This window comes from Oryctolagus cuniculus, chromosome 11, assembly GCF_964237555.1.
Source record: "Oryctolagus cuniculus chromosome 11, mOryCun1.1, whole genome shotgun sequence".
NCBI classification, from domain to species: domain Eukaryota; kingdom Metazoa; phylum Chordata; class Mammalia; order Lagomorpha; family Leporidae; genus Oryctolagus; species Oryctolagus cuniculus.
The window spans coordinates 85,251,736-85,273,085 of NC_091442.1; the positions used below are offsets into that span (position 1 = coordinate 85,251,736).

The 21,350-nt window shown below is 34.9% G+C and overlaps 1 protein-coding gene across 4 annotated transcripts in view; it reads left to right on the forward strand.

Moving 5' to 3' along the window:
• METTL25 (methyltransferase like 25) overlaps positions 1 to 21,350 on the forward strand; it is a 111,159-nt gene that overhangs the window by 62,657 nt on the left and 27,152 nt on the right. For all 4 annotated transcript variants that reach the window (XR_001793373.3, XM_002711367.5, XM_008256850.4 and 1 more), the window contains exons 6-8: positions 2,773 to 2,867; positions 6,619 to 6,648; positions 11,363 to 11,436. Coding sequence is in view for 3 of the 4 variants with exons in the window: in XM_002711367.5 (XP_002711413.2) it covers positions 2,773 to 2,867; positions 6,619 to 6,648; positions 11,363 to 11,436 (199 nt within the window). In the remaining variant the exon portion in view is untranslated. The remainder of the gene's footprint in view (positions 1 to 2,772; positions 2,868 to 6,618; positions 6,649 to 11,362; positions 11,437 to 21,350) is intronic.

The following is a 21,350-nucleotide window of genomic DNA, read 5'->3' on the forward strand; positions in this document are numbered from 1 at the left end:
TTCCTTTTTCTGTTGGTTCACCCCCCCAAGTGGCCACTTACACTGGCACGCTGCACCGGTCTGAAGCCAGGAGCCAGGTGCTTCCTCCTGTTCTCCCATGCAGGTGCAGGGACCAAGGACCTAGCCATCCTCCACTGCCTTCCTGGGCCATAGCAGAGAGCTTGACTGGAAGAATAGCAACCGGAACTAGAACCCGGGGTGCCGCCACCACAGGCGGAGGATTAGCCTAGTGAGTCACGGTGCCGGCCCAATACCAACTGCATTCTAACCTAGCCACTTCTCACAAAACTGTGGGCATTTTACTTAATGATAATGAGTCTTTAAAGAAAGTATAAAAGCGGAGTGGGAAGTAACAGAACTAAGCCAAAGCAACACGCAATAGCTGGATAGAAAAGAATGAGCCATTAAGGGATCATGCAAGCCAGAGGTGAGAATGTTTTAAGGATGGAGTGTCTAACACTCCTGAAAATCTATAATGAGTATTTTTCAACCCATTAAGTTTTTTTCAGAGATGCTAGTGGTGAGGTAAATTAGAGCTATCAGAGTGACATGGTTAGATGGGAATGTTTTGGAAATATAATGTTACTCTTAATATGAAGGATGGACAGGATGACTAAAAGAAAGCAAAAAAGGGGGATTAACTAGTAAGGAGGTATTGCATTCATTTAGTCAAGAGCTAATGAAGATTGAAAATAAAAAGCAAATACAATTATGATGAAGTGTAGGGGCTGGCACTGTGGCATAGCGGGTTAAAGCCCTAGCCTGAAGCACCAACATCCCATATGGACACTGGTTCTAGTCCCAGCTGCTCCTCTTCTGATCCAGCTCTCTGCTGTGGCTTGGGAAAGCAGTAAAGATGGCCCAAGTCCTTGGGCCCCTGCACCCACATGGGAGACCTGGAAGAAGCTCCTGGCTTCTGGCTTTGGATCAGTGCAGCTCTGGCCATTGCGGTCATCTGGGGAGTGAACCAGCAGATGGAAGAAGTCTCTCTCTGTCTCTACCTCTCTCTGTAACTCTGTATTTCAAATAAATAAAAATAAATCTTTAAAAAGGTTAATTAAAAAAGATGAAGTGTATATAAGAATTTGGGATTAAAGAATGAAATAATAGAAAATGGTTCTAAAGTTCATGTTTGTTTAACTGGATGGATACTAAAACATTAATACAAAAGGGAAAATTAGTAGAATCTTAACATATAAAAGATTAATGAATTTCTGGAGCCCACAAGAAAGACTAAGAAATAGAAGGAAAGAAACAAGTGACTTCATCTGTTTCAAAGTTCTGATTTAAGGAGATCATGGAAGAGATGCTGCAGGAAAGCACCTGATTTGCTGTAAGGGTGATTAATGTGCAGTTGCAGTAGAATTGAATATGGGTCTATGAACACAGTTTAAGACACTGGTGTGTAGTGGTAGAAACTCAGTGACTTTACTTCAGAATACATAAGGGAACTCATTCTTCACTACAGTCAGAATGAAGCTAATAGATTCTCAAGACAATATTGAATTTTTGAATGAAAGGCTTTGTTTAACTTCCAAGGTTTCCTGCCTCTTTATCAGTTTTCTGTTCTTACTCCTTTATAAAAAGAGCAAAGCTGTGAAGCCACCATAATCTTAACTGCACAGGAAATTATGATGCAGATTCACAAACTTCAGGGTGGTTTTATAACCTTGTGGTGTCCAAAAGAATGATACAGCTTCACATAGCGTTGAGCCACATTTGGCACTTCTACAAATTATCTTTGGATCTTAAAAAGTTCCTACATGTTTTGAATGGGAGTAAGGCTGTCCTCTATCCTTTGCACTTTGGATTTTAGCCAGAGCTCTCTTATAAGCAGATTAAAAGTGCTCTTCTCCAAGGCTTCATTGTGATGATAAATAGCACCTTTATAAACTATTAGGAAGTCCGTAACCTTCCTCCAACCTCATCACTTTCATGAGCTCAGGTGGTGGAACATAACTGAAAGATGATCATTTGTTTCTAGCCTCCATATCTATAGTGAGAGTTTCAAATGCTGAGTCTATAACTGCTCTCCTGTTGATTTCCAATGCAGTATCTTTTGAAATTAGGAGATCCTATATATGTCTACTAGTGTCTTCCTGTATCACCAGAAGTCAGTTAGGAAACCCAGAATTCTGTTTCCCTGGAAAATTCTCACCTCTTTTTTTGTGCTATCATAGTGTTCACAGCAGTGAATGCTGATTATTGCTTTAGTTATTTGAATCACAAGTGCAATGGAGCCAAAGTGAATCATAGTTGAAAATATTATAACCTCTTAATATAAGGAATAAATAAAAATCAGTACAGGTATTATTTTTCTGAAAAGTGAATATGGAGGCTTCAACATTATTAGGAATGAATTCATGTTATTCCATAATAAATTCCCAAATGTCATGTGTAAGTCACTTTTTTTGGAGAATCAGGTCAGAAATAAATGCCCAGTATCTCATGACTTATCTCCTATGCACTGAATGTGAAGAGAATTTGCATTTTAAATTGCTTTTGCTTAATCTTAGACAAATGGTTTTGGTAAATTGGTTGGTATCAGACCAGGAACTTTAACACAAAGCAGCTGTTGTTGAGCAAATACCATTTTCATAACCTTAATATGCTTTTAATTAACAAACTGGAATGAACTGTTAAACATCACTACTTCCATGTTAAACTACTGTTTGACTTTCTCAGTGACTGATTTGCTTTCTCAGTAGATGATTTACTTTAACTGAAAGGGGATGAATTTTATTTAAATATGTATTTTTCACCCATCTGCAGAATGTCCTCAAGAAACGTGGGGATTTCCAATGTGCCGCTATTTAAAGGAAGAGAAGTGGTGCTGTGGTCGCAATGCCAGAATGTCAGCCTGTTTGGTATGGTATTTTTTTTCTAGAGTAACAGTTTTATCCAAATGTTATAGAATTTATTATTTTTGGCTGATATCATACATTAAATGCCATATTTGTAAAGCATCACCATTAACACCATTAATACTTTTGTACATAACGAATTGTGAGAAAAAAATGATTTGCCTTTCCAACATTATCCAGTCTACATGAAGTGTCAAACACATTTTTACATAAAAATTATTCTATAAGATGTTCCAAGTACCAAGTCTTATACAAAGAATAAGTTCAGTATTTTATTCACAGCTCTGTAGAGTGTTAATGTTTGGTCTCCTAATTTTTATATAGTTAGGAAAAATACTAAATTACTGGGATATGAAGTTGCTAGTCAAATAAAATTTTCATTGTGTGTGATTTGAAAAATGTGCTTAGATTTAGAAACTTTAGCCTATGGTGTTTTCTGTTGGCAGTGTAATACTGATTTACAAAGGATCAAACTAAATAGTGTAAATGGCTCTTTTTGTTGTCAAAAACTTAAAATATTGTAGTTATGCAGAATGAATAAATCTAAAGACCTAAAATATAGCATGAGGACCACAGTTAATCATGACTATGAGTATTATATACTCAACACAGGAAATTTTCTAAGAGTAGATTTTAGGTGTTCTTCCTATATACACACAGTAACTATTTAAGATGGTGGATTTTAGAATTTTCTTACCTGTAGTAGTCATTTCACTATGTATTTAAACATAAAAGCATCATGTTGTAGACTTTCAGTTTATACAAAATCACTTCAAAATAAAACATTTTATTTATATGGTTAAATAATACATTTAAAGACCAAATACAAGATAAGTTAATTATTTTATTTTAGGACCTGCTCTTTCTATTTAAGTTACATAGCAATTTAAGAGCTATTATACCGGTGTTCTAGGTTATATATCTTAGAAATCTATGTATGCTGAAATAATAGTTCCCTTATGTAGACCCACTTAAAATACTTTTCTGGAAATTTGTCTTGTTCTTTCATCTTATTTGTCAGTTTTACTTGTTTAGGGTCTTGCTCTAAGCAAGAAATTGAAATAGTTTTTCCAGGAAATCTTATTAGCCTAGGAGGAAAGACAAAAAGATACTAGCATCAGGGATATCACAGTGAAACAAGATAGAACTAGTGAGGCACCCAGTTAATAATCCTTACTCGTAACCACAAAAATAATCAAAATTATGGTATCTTCATTCTAATTTATCAAAAACAGCCAAGAATCATTGAATGTCTAAGGAAATTCTAACATTTAAAAAAAAATGGAAATCATGGTGCCAGCATTGTGGCATAGCAGGTTAAGCTGTCATCTACAGTGACACCAGCATCCCATATGGATGCCAGTTCATATCCCAGTTGCTCCACTTCCAATCCAGCTCTCTGTTGATGTGCCTGGGAAGGGCAGCAGAAAATGGCCCAAGTGCTTGGTCCCTGCCAGAAGATCTGCTGGCTCTTGGCTTTGACCTAGGCCTTTCCTGGCTTTTTTGGCCTTCTGGGGAGTCAAACAGTAGAATGAAAACTCTCTATCTCTCTCTCCCTCTCCCTCTCCCCCAAGTGTGTGTGTGTGTGTGTGTGTGTCTCTTCCTGTCTCTGTCTAACTCTGCCTTTCAAATAAATAACTAAATCTGTTTTTAAAATGGAAATCAGATAAAAATAAATTGAAAAAAAGCAACTTGGAAGATATGGAGACTATTCAAAATAAAATGACAGCTATTAATATATCTTAAAAAGAAAAAGGAATATAATGAACTCACAAACCAAAAATTTATTCAAAGAATGAAAAGGAAGAAATTCTGAAAATTAAATTCAAAAAAATGAATTTGGAACTCTGCTGTGCTTAAGCACTTTATTTGACCAATATCAGCTGCCCATGGAATACCCCTCTTTTTGGTTCCCATCCCAGTCTCTGGCTACCTTGACTTCTTTTTTTGATTGCAAAATAATCTATGAAAGTGTAAGGCATACTTCTTTTGGTACGTTTTTGTATGGTTGTATTAAGCAATTTGTCAGCATACTTTAAGCCTGATAATAAAACTGCAAAAACATTCTAGATTAGTATGAGATAAACATATGGTATCTTTATTCATTGCCAGAAACAATATTATTATTTACAAGAGACTTCTATCACTTTCCTGATTATCTTTATTATGTAATCAAAATTCATCATTTGTACTTCTAAAAAAGCTCATTAGCAATACATACCAAAAATACTCCTGTGTTATGTAACATTTTTATTGACACCAAAAATTTTAAGCTCTTTTGTTTTTTTATTCTGTTAAACTTTTAGCAAAAATTCATAAAAAATTCTAATTTGAAAATAGGGCTACAGTACCATAAATGAAAACTCATTTTCATCTTTAATGGTAAATCTGTTCTGGGCCTGTTACTATTTAACTTAATATGAAAATTATGTGATAACTGTCTTCTGTATTCGTAACATCCTAGTTGGCTCTAGATGTTCAGTGAAATTATCCTTGAAGTAAATGGGAAAATTATATTGCTTCTGTACTTTTCAAATAATTATTGTATAGCAGATTTTCATACAAGAAACTCTTTCCTTCCCCCTAAATCTGTATGTTGCAGGAACGTCAGAGGTAAACCAAGGTTTAAAGAGCAAATTTTTTAGCTACTGGTCACCTGCTAACTAGTTATGCTTCTTCATGCAAGTAGTCAGGCTTGTCAGTGACTTTTTAAACCATCTGTAAAATCACATCTACATAAGATAATCTGATTATTTTTTAATTTTGGAAGCATATGATTCAACTCTATCTAAATAGTCTTATCCAAACCTTGAAATGTGAAGTAAGTTTTTATTTTGATCAGTAACTATAAGCAAATCTGCTCTACTTTCACTGCTTTTCTTTGTTTCAAATATTTTTGTAGGTAAAATTTTATGTTTGTAATTTTAAAAAAATATTGATGGAAAATGTAAAATTAGTTTGTTGCATTTTAAAACTAATTTAGTTATAAAGCTTTATAAATATGGAAATGTATATCTCTAAAAAAGAAATATTTCAGAAGACTTTATTCTATGTTTAAATTATTTTGTGACAGATTATGATTATTTGTTAGAAATGTTAAGAAAAATTTTGTAAAAATGTTATATGAATTGGAAAACTAGTACATATAAAATTGTAAAAAGAGATATATCACTTTCTCTTCCATTTGTCACTTGGTGGTCACTTATGAATTTGATTTGTATTTGCAGAACATGCAGATCCAAATATACATACTTTTCTAATAAGTGTTAGACCTATGTGTTCAACTATGTGTTCATTTTAATTTAGTAAAATGTAAAATTATATGTTCATTAAAATTGTAAGAAAACATCAAAATGTAGTATGTAAGTTATACCTATATGTCTTTATGTTTATTGAATAATTGCTTTGGTTATATATAATTATTTCAGCTACACTAAAAATGAGTTGAGACTGTGTCCTTTCATTTCTGTCATGTTTGCTAATTCATTCTGAAATTCAAGGAGTATGTGTAATTGGACTATGTATGTGTTTGTGTATATGACACACATCCAGTATAAATCAGTCCTAAATTATATAAGCACACTAGTTAACATTCTTTAATAATATTAATACTCCCAAGTGTGTAAACTTACATGTTATCAATTAATCTTTTTAAATGTCAGTTTTACAAACTCTTATTCAGTGTGTTTATAACTCTTATAAGATATATATACTAAATATATCAGTAGTCTTTGTATTTTTTTTTCTTTTAAAGGCATTGGAGCGAGTTGCAGTTGGCCAAGGGGTAAGTGAGAGTGTTTATTGTAATCCAGCTAAATCATGATAGTTTTTCTTGCAAACCCTCTTCATACTTGACCTATTGATGAACTTAAAACCTGATGGATCTTAATAAATATCACCTCTTCTTGTCACTGCTACATATTCAAATTTTACAATTCTTATATGTTTACTTTAAAAGCAAAGTGAACTTTTAAAAAAGTAAATTGAGCTTTTAGGAGAATTTCCACATTATACTCTTGTACTTACCTCTCACTTCTTCATATACTAAACAGACCATAAATATCTCCAAAGAATGTTGTTGCTGAATATAAGGCTTTTATGGGCTTAGTTCAAGCAAAGATAAACAAGGTATAACATCGAATGTATTATTTAACTATAATCCAAAACATATTTCAGTTGGTTGTTTGATCACTTTTTAAAAAAATTAACTTGATTAGTCATTAATTGTAGCAGCCAACTGGACTTGCATGTATAAACAAAAGTTAAATATATCCCACAAATATCCATATAATTGCATTATCCTCCATCTTACACTCATGAAACATGTTAGGAATTTTTTAAGAGCTTTTCATGGGATTATTGTTGAACTTAAATTTAAGAAACCACTCTTTCACTTCTTTTCAAGGAACTTTTTTTTTTTTTTTTTTTTTGACAGGCAGAGTGGACAGTGCGAGAGAGAAACAGAGAGAAAGGTCTTCCTTTTGCCGTTGGTTCACCCTCCAATGGCCACCGCGGCTGGCGCGCTGCGACTGGCGCACCGCGCTGATCCAATGGCAGGAACCAGGTGCTTATCCTGGTCTCCCATGGGGTGCAGGGCCCAAGTACTTGGGCCATCCTCCACTGCACTCCCGGGCCACAGCAGAGAGCTGGCCTGGAAGAGGGGCAACTGGGACAGAATCTGGCGCCCCGACCGGGACTAGAACCCGGTGTGCCAGTGCCGCAAGGCGGAGGATTAGCCTAGTGAGCCGCGGCACCGGCCTCAAGGAACATTAAAAATTGACATTTGCATTTTTTTAAATGATGATTTTAACATAATAATACCAATAGCAAGTGTTATATCCAGAGTGCTTACTCTGGGCTAGGAACGTTAATAAGCACTTTGTGTGTCGTTGTTTTTTGAATGTATTCACAGGCTATCTAAAAATGGTTAAAAACGATTTCTGGTGAAGCATTAGAACGTATGAAGAATGTAGGTTGTAGACTCTGACTACCAGTTGACATCCTGTCTTTATCACTTCATCATTTTGGACAGTATCACAATTTCTATATAGTTTAATGTCTTTATCTGTAAAATAGGTAAACAATAATAATAATAGTAATAATATTTTCCTCATAGGACTATGTTCAGTATTAAATGAATGAAAATGTGAAATACTTAAAACAATGCCAGCTCATATTTAAAAACTAAAAAAAAAACTGTTGTTATTATTAGATGTTATAGATAATTATGGTCATGAAAATCTTAGCTAAATCTAACCCAAACCTTACCAAAGTACTGTTCAAAGTTCTCATCAGTTAAGGTAATAGATGCATAGTATTATAAGGTATATTTTCTTAAAAATAATCCCATGATACACATGAGGGAAATATTAGGTAGTAAATGCTCATTTGAATCTGTATCACTCTGGAATTCAGGCTGTTACCTACTATGTTGCATATCAACTTAGTCATTTTCCAGGTGCTGGGAAAGCGAGCTTTGATCATGTGTGTTATTTTTTAATTTTCCAAATATTTGTCAATCTTATGTGTTGGGTATTACCCCAGACTTTCATGAGAGCATGCTCCACAGCAGAAGTTAAATAATGTGTTCTAGCTTCCATAATTAATTGTAGAGCCCTCACTTTCAGCTTAGTACCTTTTCCACTAGACCTGTCAAATGCATGTCTAGCATGTATGCTTTAAGAGTATACACTTTCTGCTCCCTCCTATTTTTAAAATGAATTAAAGTGTTAAGAAGATTTACCACTTGTGAGAGAAGAACGTAAACTCTGAGTCATATCCAGTTTATTCCTGGAATAGCCCAGCATAGGCTGCTTGGGAGATGTTGACTCCCTTCCCATTTACCCCCATCTGTATTTACCAGGATGAATAGTTCTACTTATTCCAGGAATGCACATTTGAAGGCACTTCATAACTCCCTTCCCTTTCTCTTAGGAAACAGCTGTAAAGCTCTTATTTCTCAGGGTAACTTGGGAATAGTGATTGATTCTGTCCTGTATTTCTCTGTGTGTTCCATCTGTATGTTCTCTTGCTTAAAATCAATTTCTTGGTCTTTTGTTCTTGTGTTTCTATAATCTGCTTTTAATAACAATATAAATACACTTTGATTTCTAAATTATCTTGATACCAAGTTATATTGTTTTCCTCAATGGCATGAGAAGGAAGATTTTTAACTATTTTTAGAAGTTTTATGTAAAATTAATAGTCCATCTATTCTAGCTAATACAACAGAAAGTTGTTTATAGTACAAATAACAGTATTCCACTTCATCCAATAGATTTGTCAAAATGTCTTGATTTTCAATAGAACAATTATAAGAATAGTTGTTAATATTTGCAAAGATTTGTTAGTGTTTGTTGTAAGAGAAGTAAAGGGATTTTCAAAGAAATAAAAGATGATAAAGATCTCAGTATTATAGAAAAGAGTTACTCAAGATGAAAATTGTCAGATTAAAAATATAATCAAACATAATCAATTTTTTTTTATTTTTTGACAGGCAGAGTGGACAGTGAGAGAGAGAGACAGAGAGAAAGGTCTTTCTTTTGCCGTTGGTTCAAACATAATAAATTCTAAGTAAAGTATTTAGCACAGCTTTCAAGGAAAAGCAAGTTTTGAAATTGGTGTTTTTTTCTTGTCTCAATTGAAGGAATTGTAATTGGAAAGGGATATCATGTTAGAAAGTTATCTTTTGAAGGTTATACATTTTAGTGTGGGCACTCAAATATATGCATGAGTCTACTCTCGGTGAGCTATTTTAGGAGTTAATTTGGGGACTAGTATATTCCTAACAGTATTTCCTACTGGCATTACCTCATCTTCCAGAGATCACATTGTTTGTGTTCTTTCAACACAATTTCTGTTTGAAGCAATGTGCTGTGTTAAGGTGCCTTTGAGTCTGATGACTTTTTAGGTCAGTACAGTCACCTGATGACCCAAGAAATGACAGTAACCCCTACCCCCCAACTTTGTTTTTTTGTTGTCTTAGCACCACAGTTAGGGAACTTACCATTGAACTGGGGAGAGGGGCAATAGAGGAGGTTTTCCACCTGAGCACACAAATTTTTATTTCGTGCTAAATTCCATCTGAATTCAAACATATTTTTTTCTGATTGGAAACATAAAACTAAATGATTTGTCTCTGAAAGAAAATAAGTTACTGAAGGGTAACTCATGAAAATATACGTTCTAAAACTTCTGTCTTTAAAAGTATACCTGTCATTGGACAGTGTATGTTTTACTTGATTTGACTTCTCCAAAGCATTAAATATTGTTGGCCTCACCTCATTCTTACTTATTTTTCTCTTCTCTTTTTTCTCCCAAGAATAACTTTGCTTGTCAGTTGGATTGTTGTTGCTAACATTGTTTTGTCTTCAATGTTCCTATACTCTCAATATCAAGAAATTTGTGGAGATGTGGAAGGGTTTTTCATGACTTTTATGGTTCTTATAGGAGTTCCTCTTTAGTTACTTCATTGAAGATTTTTCTTTCACAGATGTTATTTTCCTATGTTCTACTTCTTTGAAACTTTCATGCTGGGGCTGGTGTTGTGGTATAGCAGATTAAGCTGCCTCATGCAGCGCCGGCATCTGATATGTGCACCAGTTCGATTTCCCACTGCTCCACTTCCAATGCAGCTCTCTGCTAATGTACCTGGGAAAGAGCAGAAAATGACCCAAGTGCTTGGGCCCCTGTTCCCACATGGGAAACCCAGAAAAAGCTCCTGGCTCCTGGCTTCAGTTTGACCCGGCTCCTGCCATTTCAGGGGTGAACCAGCAGATGGAAGATCTCTTTCTGTCTCTCTTTCTCTAACTCTGCCTTCCAAATAAAATAAATAAACGTTTAAAAGAAAGAAGAAAGATAGAAACTGTCATGTTCCATGGAGCCCTTCTCTCCAGCCCTTGCTTCACCTCTCATCTCTTTCATGCTAAAAGTGAAGCCTCTCCAAGAATCAGTCTCGTCCTACGTCCTTGCCAAAGCTCTACTTTTCAACTATGCTGTAGTCAATACCATGATCTTTGAGGCCCCGGAAATATTTTTAGTATTTCCTTACTTAGGATATTATCTTCTAATTGATATCATATCTGTTCTACCTCCCTTAGGACAAAGCCACATTCCCTTCTCTTTTATACATATCCATCTTGACTCTTAGAGGCTCCAGCGCTGGCTTGGCTGATCTTCAAAGTTTATTTCTGCATTTTTAACTTACAAGCACTCCATTTGGAGCATTAACTCATTTTTCATTGATTATGACTTTTCTCCCTCATACACTGCTGTTTCTTTTATGGCTTCCTCTCTTTTCTTGCAAAATTACTTTTGCAATGAGGATTAGCCTCAGGGTAACACTTTAAGTTAAAATGGAAAAATTACAAAGTCCTCTTCTCTGTTTAGCAACAAAGTTAGCCTTCTAACATTCACTTATGGTTATGACTTTCTGGTATTGATTTGGTTTCTGTTTTTTATTTGTTTCTTCCACTTATATATGTCTACATTTTTTTCAGCTGCCTACTGAATCACTCTTCTATCGTGCTGTTCTTCAGAATATTATAAAAGATTGTTATGGCATCACCAAATGGTATGAGGATTTTATTTTAATAAGAATAATCTAATACTTATTAACCTCATATAATTTAATAAAAATAATCATGTTCTATTGCAAGTGAAGTAACTTTTAGTCTTCAGGTGAATTTATTCAGTCATTATTATTAGAAGCTTTAACTTCAGCATAGTATCAATAACAAAGAAATAGACAATAACTGTATCTTAAGTTAATCATCATTAAAGTGGGAGCTCTGGTGTTTTTTTTTTTTTATCCTGAAAGTTTGTTGTAATCCTAAAGTAATGTATGAAAAATATACTTAAGAATTTTTGAAATATTGAAACACTGTATATATGTAATTCAGTTAATTATCAATTGAGCAGGAGTTATATTTAGAATGTTTCACATCCAATACAGCATAGACACTTAACTAATTACAACAGATATCTATTGTTAAATCACCATTATGGTCATTCAGGTTTCCATTGGTAGAATAGTATCCCTTTGTATGTTTTGTTTTGTTTCTGTTTTTGCCAAATAATATACTGCTTATACAAGAAGAAAAACAGTATGAAAATTTTGTCATCTTGGTTCAACAACCAAGTATGCTATACTCATGCATACATTCACAATCAGACAGATTTCCTGAATATTTTCTTACTAATTACAGTTTTAGGATTCTGATAGCCATTTGGAATAATAGGCTTATTCTGCAAATTAAAATACGGCAATTTTCAGGTTCTAGTAAAAACAAACAACATTTACTAAGACATGGCAGGGATTTTTAGATTAACTCTTATTTCTCGGTAAGAAAAAATATTTTTATTACCAATAGAAATTATTATATGTAAAATCTAAATACTCAATTGGTTTCAGCTGTCATTTTTATGTAGTTAGTTCCCAGATCCATGCTATTCTCCATTCTCATCTTCACAATGCCCAAAAGTGAATTTATCATGCTGTCCTAAAAATTCATTGCTTCTTTTGAGATCACTCCTTGATGCTAACTTTGTTGAAAACTTAATAAAATTATGCAAACTTGTACATGTTGACCACTTAAGACTTCAAATCTTCATACATTTATTGTTCTCTTAATGACTTCTTAAATTTGTCTCCATTCTTTTCTAAGCCTTTCTTCTCACTTAAATATTTAATACTGTTCAATCCTGCTCCTTCCTGCTTTCCTTTACTACTCGGATGATAGATGATATTTATTATAAGATTTCTTTCATTCCAGAGATTCATTGACCTTTCAACCACATTTGACCATGTTGATAATTGTTTTTCCTCTAAACTGCCTTCCTCATTAACTTCCATTAAACTGCATTCTTTGGAGTCTCCTTTTCCTACTCTGACTGCTCATCTGTTTTCTTTAAGGGTTCTTATTATTCCATCCCCTAAGTGCATCTGAGCATTCCTTCATGCTTTATATGCAGTTCCTGTCTGTTTACATTTCCTTTCTCTTAGCAATTACCCTCCCACAAACAACTCTTCAGTCATGTAAGTTACTTCCACCTGTTTTTAGAAATCCAAATCTAAAGTGCTCATGTTTATATGAACAGCTTCACTTAAGTACTTCCCAAATGCATCAAATTTGGTTGTATCTAGAAACCAATGTGATCTTCCTAACAATTTTTTTCCTTCCTTTGACTTCTTATTTCTGGCATTAGCATAGCCATTATTAAGCTTTAGAAATCTCGAAATCATATTTGATTCTTCATCAGCAGACCACACATTCAAGTCAAGACTTGTACATGTTAAGTTTTTTTAAAAACCAATAATTATAGTCATTTATTGCTTAATGATGTAGATACATTCTGCAAAATCTATCATTGAGAAATTTCAGCTTTGTGGGAATTTGATGGAGTGTACTTAAAAATTGCTGCTAGGCTACAAACCAGTGTAGCATGTTATTGTACTGAATACCTTAAGAAATTGTAACATATGGGAAGTACTTGTTTTCCTAAGTATGTCTAAATATAGAAAAGGTACAGTAAAAATATTATATAAAAGATAAAATTGGTACATCCATATAGGGAACCCATAATGAATGGAGCTTGAAGGACTAGAATGTGCTGTGGTTGAGTTGGTGAGTGAATGTCAAGACCTCAGACTTACTTTATAAGCCTTTAAGCTTTCTATTTCTTGGTAACAGCTTAAAACATAAAGATATACCTGTACAAAAATGTTTTATTTGTATCCTTAATGAATGAGATTTTTTTGTTTTTAAACTTTTTTACTTTTTATAATTTTTTGTTAAAACCTAAGACAAGGGGCTGACATTGTGGCACTGTGGGTTAAGCTGTGGCTTGAGATACCCACATCCCATGTAGGAGTGCCGGTTCAAGTGCCCACTAGTCTACTTCCTGCTTCTGTACCTGGGAATGCTGCAGATAAAGACCTAAGTACTTGGGTACCTGCCACCCACATGGGACACCCAGATGGAGTTCCAGGCTCCTGGCTGTGGTCTAGCTCTGGCTGTTGGGTTGCATGTAAAGAGTGAAAAGGTGGGGCCGGCGCCACAGCTCACTAGGCTAATCCTCCACCTTGCAGCGCCGGCAAACCGGATTGTAGTCCCGATCGGGGCGCCGGATTCTGTCCCGGTTGCCCCTCTTCCAGGCCAGCTCTCTGCTGTGGCCAGGGAGTGCAGTGGAGGATGGCCCAAGGGCTTGGGCCCTGCACCCCATGGGAGATCAGGCTAAGTACCTGGCTCTTGCCATTGAATCAGCGCGGTGCGCCGGCCACAGCGCGCCAGCAGCGGCGGCCATTGGAGGGTGAACCAACGGCAAAAGAAGAGCTTTCTCTCTGTCTCTCTCTCTCTCACTGTCCACTCTGCCTGTCAAAAAAAAAAAAAAAAAAAAAAAGAGTGAACAGGTGGACAGAAGATTTCTCTCTGTCTCTCTCTTTGTGTGTGTGTGTGTGTGTCACTCTGCCTTTCAAGTAAATAAAACTTTTTAAAAAAAGAAAGAAACATCAACACTGAGACACAGGGATAGGTGTGCATCCCATATTGCAATCTCTTGGCTCCATTCCTGTCTGTGGCTCCTGAGTCCAGCTTCCTGCCCATACAAGCTGGAAGGCAGAAGACCTGGAGTGTGTTTCTGGCTACTAACTTCAGTTTTGCAAACCATTATAAATATTTGGGAACTCTGTATCTGTCCCCTCCACCCCTTCTCACTGTCACTTTCAGTCTCTCAAAGAACTTTTTAAAGTTTTATAAATAAAGGTAATAAAAAGACATTTTCAGATGAACAAAAACTGTAGATATGCTGCCACACATGATCCTAGATTGAAGTTTAAAGATACAGGAAGGAAGAAAAATAGTACAAAGTGTGAGCATAGGCTAAATCCAAATAAAAATTATGTACAAAAATATAGAAATAAAATCTTGAGAGCTAAAACAAACAGTATTTATGTAAATCAGAGGAAACTAAATGGAGTTAAAAATGTTCCAGTCAGCTTGAATTGTTCAAGGAAATGAAAAATGCCAATTTTATATTAGCCTTTGTATAAGTTAAGAATGTATATTAAAACATTTGTGCTGATATTGAAGTAATGGTAAAAGGATGTATATCCATTAAACTAATTGCAGGGGAAAAATAATATAATGAATAACATAATGAATGAATAATAAAATAAATATATTAATATAATAGAATGTATATCATATATCGTATATGAAAATAAAATATGTTCACTCAGTCCAAAAGCTGAATAAGTAGGAACCTAAAAAAAAAAAACACAGACTGAAATGCTTTAATTGCTGATGAACCAACAATGATATCCCAGGAGCTAACACAGGATTAGACTAGTTTTTTCTTTGACTAAGTAGAGCATGTATTGATAAAAATTGTTACCATAACCAACCTGGGAACACTTGTCAATCTGAATATGCCCAAAGTTAAGGTGGAAACTGCTCAATAACCAGACACATTGAAAGAAATTATTTCATTGAACTGTAACAACACGTCTAGCACAATCTCAGAAATTTTTAAAAAGGTTTGAAAGTGTAGTCGAGCAGTGAGATAGGAGGAATACATTCAAGAGAACTATGGTACAATATTCTGACTATAGTTAATGATGTATTCTTAAAAATTGCTTTTAAGTGTTCTGATAACAAAAAGTAACTGATTAATGTTTGTGTTTATGTTAATTTAGTAATTTAAATTTAACTTCAATTTAGTGATTACACTGTGTATAGTGCAAAACAACATGGTATATGTAATTAATATATACAAATATTTGTCCATTTTAAAAATTAAACATTGGAAAAATGAAAATAGTTTCTAGCTTACAAATTAGTCTACATAAAAAGAAGAAAACCTAATCATTAAATCAGCCTAAAAGGGGCTACATGGTTGAGAAAGAAATGAACCAGAAACAACAGAAGAAATAGCACAAATTCAGTATTATTCCCTAATTTAAAAACAATTTTAAAAGCTTTTAAATTAAAAACAGCTGATAAAGGTACTTCCTTAAATTGAAAATAACATGTATCTTAAATTGTACATCAAATGCTATGCCAAATAGATTAACAGTAACAGTAGTCACATTGCTATTAAGGCCAAGACAAAGATGTCTGCAACTATCACTTTTTTTTCTAAGTTTTTTTTGTTTGTTTGTTTGTTTATTTGAAAGGGTTACAGAGAGGCTACTATCACTTATAATCAGTATTATAGCAGAAGTCAAAACCAACATTTAAAACTAGAAAAATAAGTTGACAGTACAAAGAAGGAGCAAAGCTATGATTATTTGCTGCTGTATGTTAGACTATGTAGAATATCAAAAATAATCTACATGAGGGTTGCAAAAATCTACTCTTGGCTATAACAAACTGTCTTGAAATGATAACAGGTTAACATTGATTATACAGACATGGAGACAACAAAGCAAACATAAATTCTAATAACTCCATATTTTGTGCTCCATTCTTCCCCACATTTTGAATCTTCTGATTTATTTATTTTATTTCTTTATTTGAAAGGCTGAGAAAGAGAGAGAGAATCTTCCATGTGCTAGTTCACTCCCCAAATTGCTACAGCGGCCAGGACTGTGACAGTCCAAAGCCAGGAGCCAGGCAGGAACTCTTTCCTGGTCTCCCACATAGGCATAAGAGGCCTAATATGTGGGCATTTTCTGCTAATTTCCCAGGCACAGTAGCAAGAAGATGTCTGGAAGCAAGCAGGTGGAACTTGAACCAGCACTCTGATAAGGGATGCCAGCATCACAAGCAGTGGCTTAATATGTGCACTACATCACCTGTCCCCATATTTTGAATCTTTGTGTATTGCCTGTTTCTTCACACTAAAGATTTAAATGGGGACCAGCACTGTGATGCAACCAAGCTGCTGTCTGCATTGCTAGCATCCCATATGGGTGACAGTTTGAGTCCTGGCTACTCCATTTCCTATTCAGCTTCCCTGCTAATGCACCTGGGGAAGCAGCTGAGGATGGCCCAAGTCCTTAGGCCCCTGCACCCATGTGGGAGACCCAGAGGAAACTCCTGGCTCCTGGCTTCGGACTGGCCTGGCCCTGGTCGTTGCGGCCATTTGAGGAGGGAGGGAGGATCTCTCTCTCTCTCTCTCTTTCTCTCTCTCTCTGCCTCTCCCTCTCTCTCTCTAACTGTGCCTTTCAAATAAATAAATATTTTTTTAAAAAACTAATTAAAAATTTAAAAAACAAAATACAGCAAAAAACAATAGTAGAAAGCTACAAGACAATATCCTTGATGAACATGATTGTATAAAATCCTTAACAAAATACTAGCAAATCAAATCTAAGAGAGCATTAAAAAATCATTCACTATGACCTAGTAGAATTCAACACAAGGATGCAAAGTTGATTCATCATATGCAAATCAATAAATGTGAATGAAGGACAAAAAAATGGGGCCGGTGTTGTCATAGTGGGTGAAGCCATCATCTGCAAAGCCGGCATCCCATATAAGCACCAGTTCAAGTCCTGGCTGCTCCCTTTCTGATTCAGCTCCTTGTTGATGTGCCTGAGAAAATGGAGGGTGGCCCACATACTTAGCCCCCTGCACCCATGTGTTGGACCTGGAAATAGCTCCTGGCTCCTGTCTTTAACTGACCCAGCTCCATCCATTGCAGCTGTTTGGGGAGTGAACCATCGGTTGGAGTATCTCTGTCTCTCTCCTCTTTCTTTCTTCTTTCTTTCCATCCTTCCTCCCTCCCATATCTCTGTCTCTTTTTCTTTCTTCCTTCCTTCCTTCCCTCCCTCCCTCCCCCCCCTTTCTTTTCTCTTTCTAACTCTGCTTTTCAAATAAATAGATCCTTTTTAAAAAAAATCAGATGATCATATCACTACATTAGGGCATTTGATAAAATTCAACATCCCATCATGTTAAAAACTCTAAACAAGAGGTTTAGAAGGAACATACCTCAACATGATAAAAGCCGTCTATAATAAACCAACAACTAACACAATATTGAATAGGGAAAAGCAGAGTTTTCTCTCTAAAATCTGCTTTTCATCACTTTTATTCAACATAGTCCTCTTTAGGGCAATTAGAAAATCAGAAAAAGTGTCAAATTTTTGCTGTTTGCAGATGACATGATCTTATATATAGAAAATCCCCAAGACTCCACCAAAAAGCTATTAGAATTACTGAAAAAGTTCAGCAAAGTTGTGGGGTACCCAATATACTTAATGAATAATGTTGCTATACACAAGTGGTGAATCTTCTGAAAAAGGAATTCAAGATAGCAATCCCCTTTCTAATAGCTACAAAAAATGAGAAAATATGTGGAAGTATGTTTAAGCAAAGAGGTGAAAAATCTCTATGATGAAAATTAATTATAAGTCACTGATGAAAGGAATTGGAGAGGACACAACAAACTGGATAGACATTCTGTGTTCATGGTTTGGAAAACTTGATACCATCAAACAGCATACTGCCCAAGGCAATTTAAGGTTCAGTGCAACCTCTGTCACAATTCCTATGACCTTTTTCACAGAACTAAAAAAAAAAAAAAAAAAAAAAAAAAAAAAAAAAAAAAAACACTACTAAAAATGTGTGGAACCACAAAAGACTACCAATAGCCAAGGTGATCCTGAAAAAAAAAAAGCAGAAGACATTGCGATATCTGACATTATATACTACAAAGCTACAGAAATTGAAATAAAATGGTTTTGGCTTGAAAATAGCATTAACGAATTTCATTGATGAATGAAACACAGTAGAGACCCTAATAGTAAACCCATAGATCTTCAGCAAATTGACCTTTGACAAAGATGCTAAGAACATGCTTTGGAAGAAAACTTAAGTGGTGGTTGGAAAAATTTGATGTGCAGAAGAATGAAACTAAACACCTATCACCATGTACAAAAATGAACTCAAAATGTATTAAAGACCTAAATGTGAGGCCTGAAGCTTTGAAAATTTAGAAGAAAACACTTCAGGACAATAAAACGGGTAAGAATTTTCTGTTTCAGACCCTAAAAGCAAAGGAAATAAAAGGAAAAATAGACAATGACATTTCATCAAACTAAAGAATTTGTGAATAGCAAAGACAACAGTCAGTAGAATGAAGAGACAACTTGCAGTATGGGAGAAAATATTTGCAAGCTATACATCTGACAGTTAATATCCAGAATGTGTAAGGAACTTAACAGCAAAAAAGAAAGAGATAGAGAATAAAAGAAGAGAAGGAAAGGGAAAGGGGAAGAAAAAGAGGAGGAGAGGAGAGGAAAAGGAGAAAAGAATCCCATTTGAAAATGGGCAGTAGATTTAAATCTTTTTCAAAGGAAAATATAAAAATAGCCAATGCCACATGAAAACTTCCACGTCACTAAATGGAGAGCAAAACCACAATAAGATATCCCCTCACTCCAGTAAAATTGACTGTTATCAAAAAGATAAAATACAACAAGTGTTGCCAAAATGTGAAGAATAGGGAATGCTTGCACACTTTTGATGGGACTGTAAATCAGTACAGCCATTGTGTGAAACAATGTGTAGGTTCCATAGAACACTAAAAATAAAACTGCCATAGACCTAGCAATCCCACTCCTTGGTATGTACTCAAGAAAAATGAAATTCATCTGTTAAAGGGAATATCTGCATCCTCATATTTATTGCACCACTATTCACAATAGCCAAAAAATGAAAACAACCTGATGCTTATTAGAAGAGGAAAATGTGGTACATACAATCTGCTAATAACCATAAAAAATGATGAAATCTTGTCATTTGCTATTAGCAATATGAATGGAACTGGAAGTTGCTGTGTTAAGTCGAATGAGCCAAGCACACAGAGACAAATATCACATAATCTCATTCATATATAGAACCTGAAAGAGTATGTAATCTCATAGAAGTTAAAATATAATTGTGGTTACCAGAGGTGGGGGGCGGGGAGTGAGGAGGAAGGGATGTGGAAAGGTTGATTGATGGGTACTAGGTTATAGTTCGATAGATGATAGAAGTTCTGTTTCACAGTACGATGACTATGGGCAATGTTAGTGTACTCTGTATTTCTTAAAAAAAAAAACCTAGAATAACCTAGAATATAGCTTTGTATTTTATTGCTGTAAAAAATATTTATTGCTTTAAAGAATAAATACATTTACTATGATTGGACATTGTCCAATATATGATGTAACAAAATATCACATAGTATCCCATAAGTATATACAATTTATAAAAATATATGATAAATTTTTTGAATATATAAAAATTAGCAAGTTATTTAATAAAACCGATTAGGAAGGTGGTTAGATACTTAAAATCTATTTCTTTACCTAATAATGGCTAGAAAATATGATTTTGAAAACCCAGTTAGAATTTTTTAATTATTTATTTTTATTTATTTATATATATAAACCTAACAAGGAAAATGTGAGACTTTCATAAGGAAAATAACAAAGTGTGAAGGCATCAAATACCTCCTAAGTAGGGGCCAGCATTGTGGTTTAGTGGTTTAAATATCCTCTCTCTCTCTCCCTCTCCTTCTCCCTCTCCCCCAAAACTATGCCTTTCAAATAAGTAAATAAATATTTTAAAGCAAACAAAAATGTCTCCTATGAAAATTGACAAATACAAGCAAGTGTTGAGCCTAGCAATTAAGAGTCTGCTTTTCATTCCTGTGTCCCATATCAGAGTGCTTAGGTTCAATGTTGACTCCAGTTCATGACTCCAGAGACCTTCTGGTGTGTACCCTGGAAGGCAGTGGTGATAGCTGGAGTGATTGGGAGTCTGCCACTGATTATGTGAGACCTGGATTGAGTTCCTACCCCGAGCTTCAGCCCCCGAGTTTTTGCAGGCATTTAGGGAATAAGCCAGTGGATGTGGGAATCTCTCTGCCTCTAAAGTAAAAGCATAATTTCTTTTAATTTATGGAGCAGGTAAGAAAAGCAGAGTAACTAAAAGGATCATGTAAAATGCTTTAAAAATAATAAAATAACAAATGGGCATACATACCATGTTAGTGGGTAGAAAGATACAATGTTGTAATGATTTTAGCTCTCCATAGTAGTTGCTAGACCATTGCAATTCAGTATATCTAACAAATATGCCAGAGGGGCATTAGTGTGTCTGTATGTTTGTATAGAATTGGTAAATTATTTCAAAATTTATATGTAAGAGTTAAAACCAATAAAAGCCAAGACACTGCTGAAGAAAAACGAGATGGAGAGTCTTGTTTCACAGATTCCAGCATTTGTTTTTGAGCTACAGTTGCCAGATTGACCCATGAAACTAAGTAGAGGACACAGAAACAAACTCTTTCGGTATTGTTGACGGTTTGAAGAGAAGAGGTACTAATTATTAAGTAGATGTTTATACTGGATACTGCTATAACAAATTACCACCAATTTGGTGGCTTAAAATGACACAAATTTATTATCTAGAGTCCAGAATATTAGAAGTATGAAATGGATTTCTCTATTTCTCCAAATGGACTAAAAAGAAGGTGCCAACAGGGCTGCCT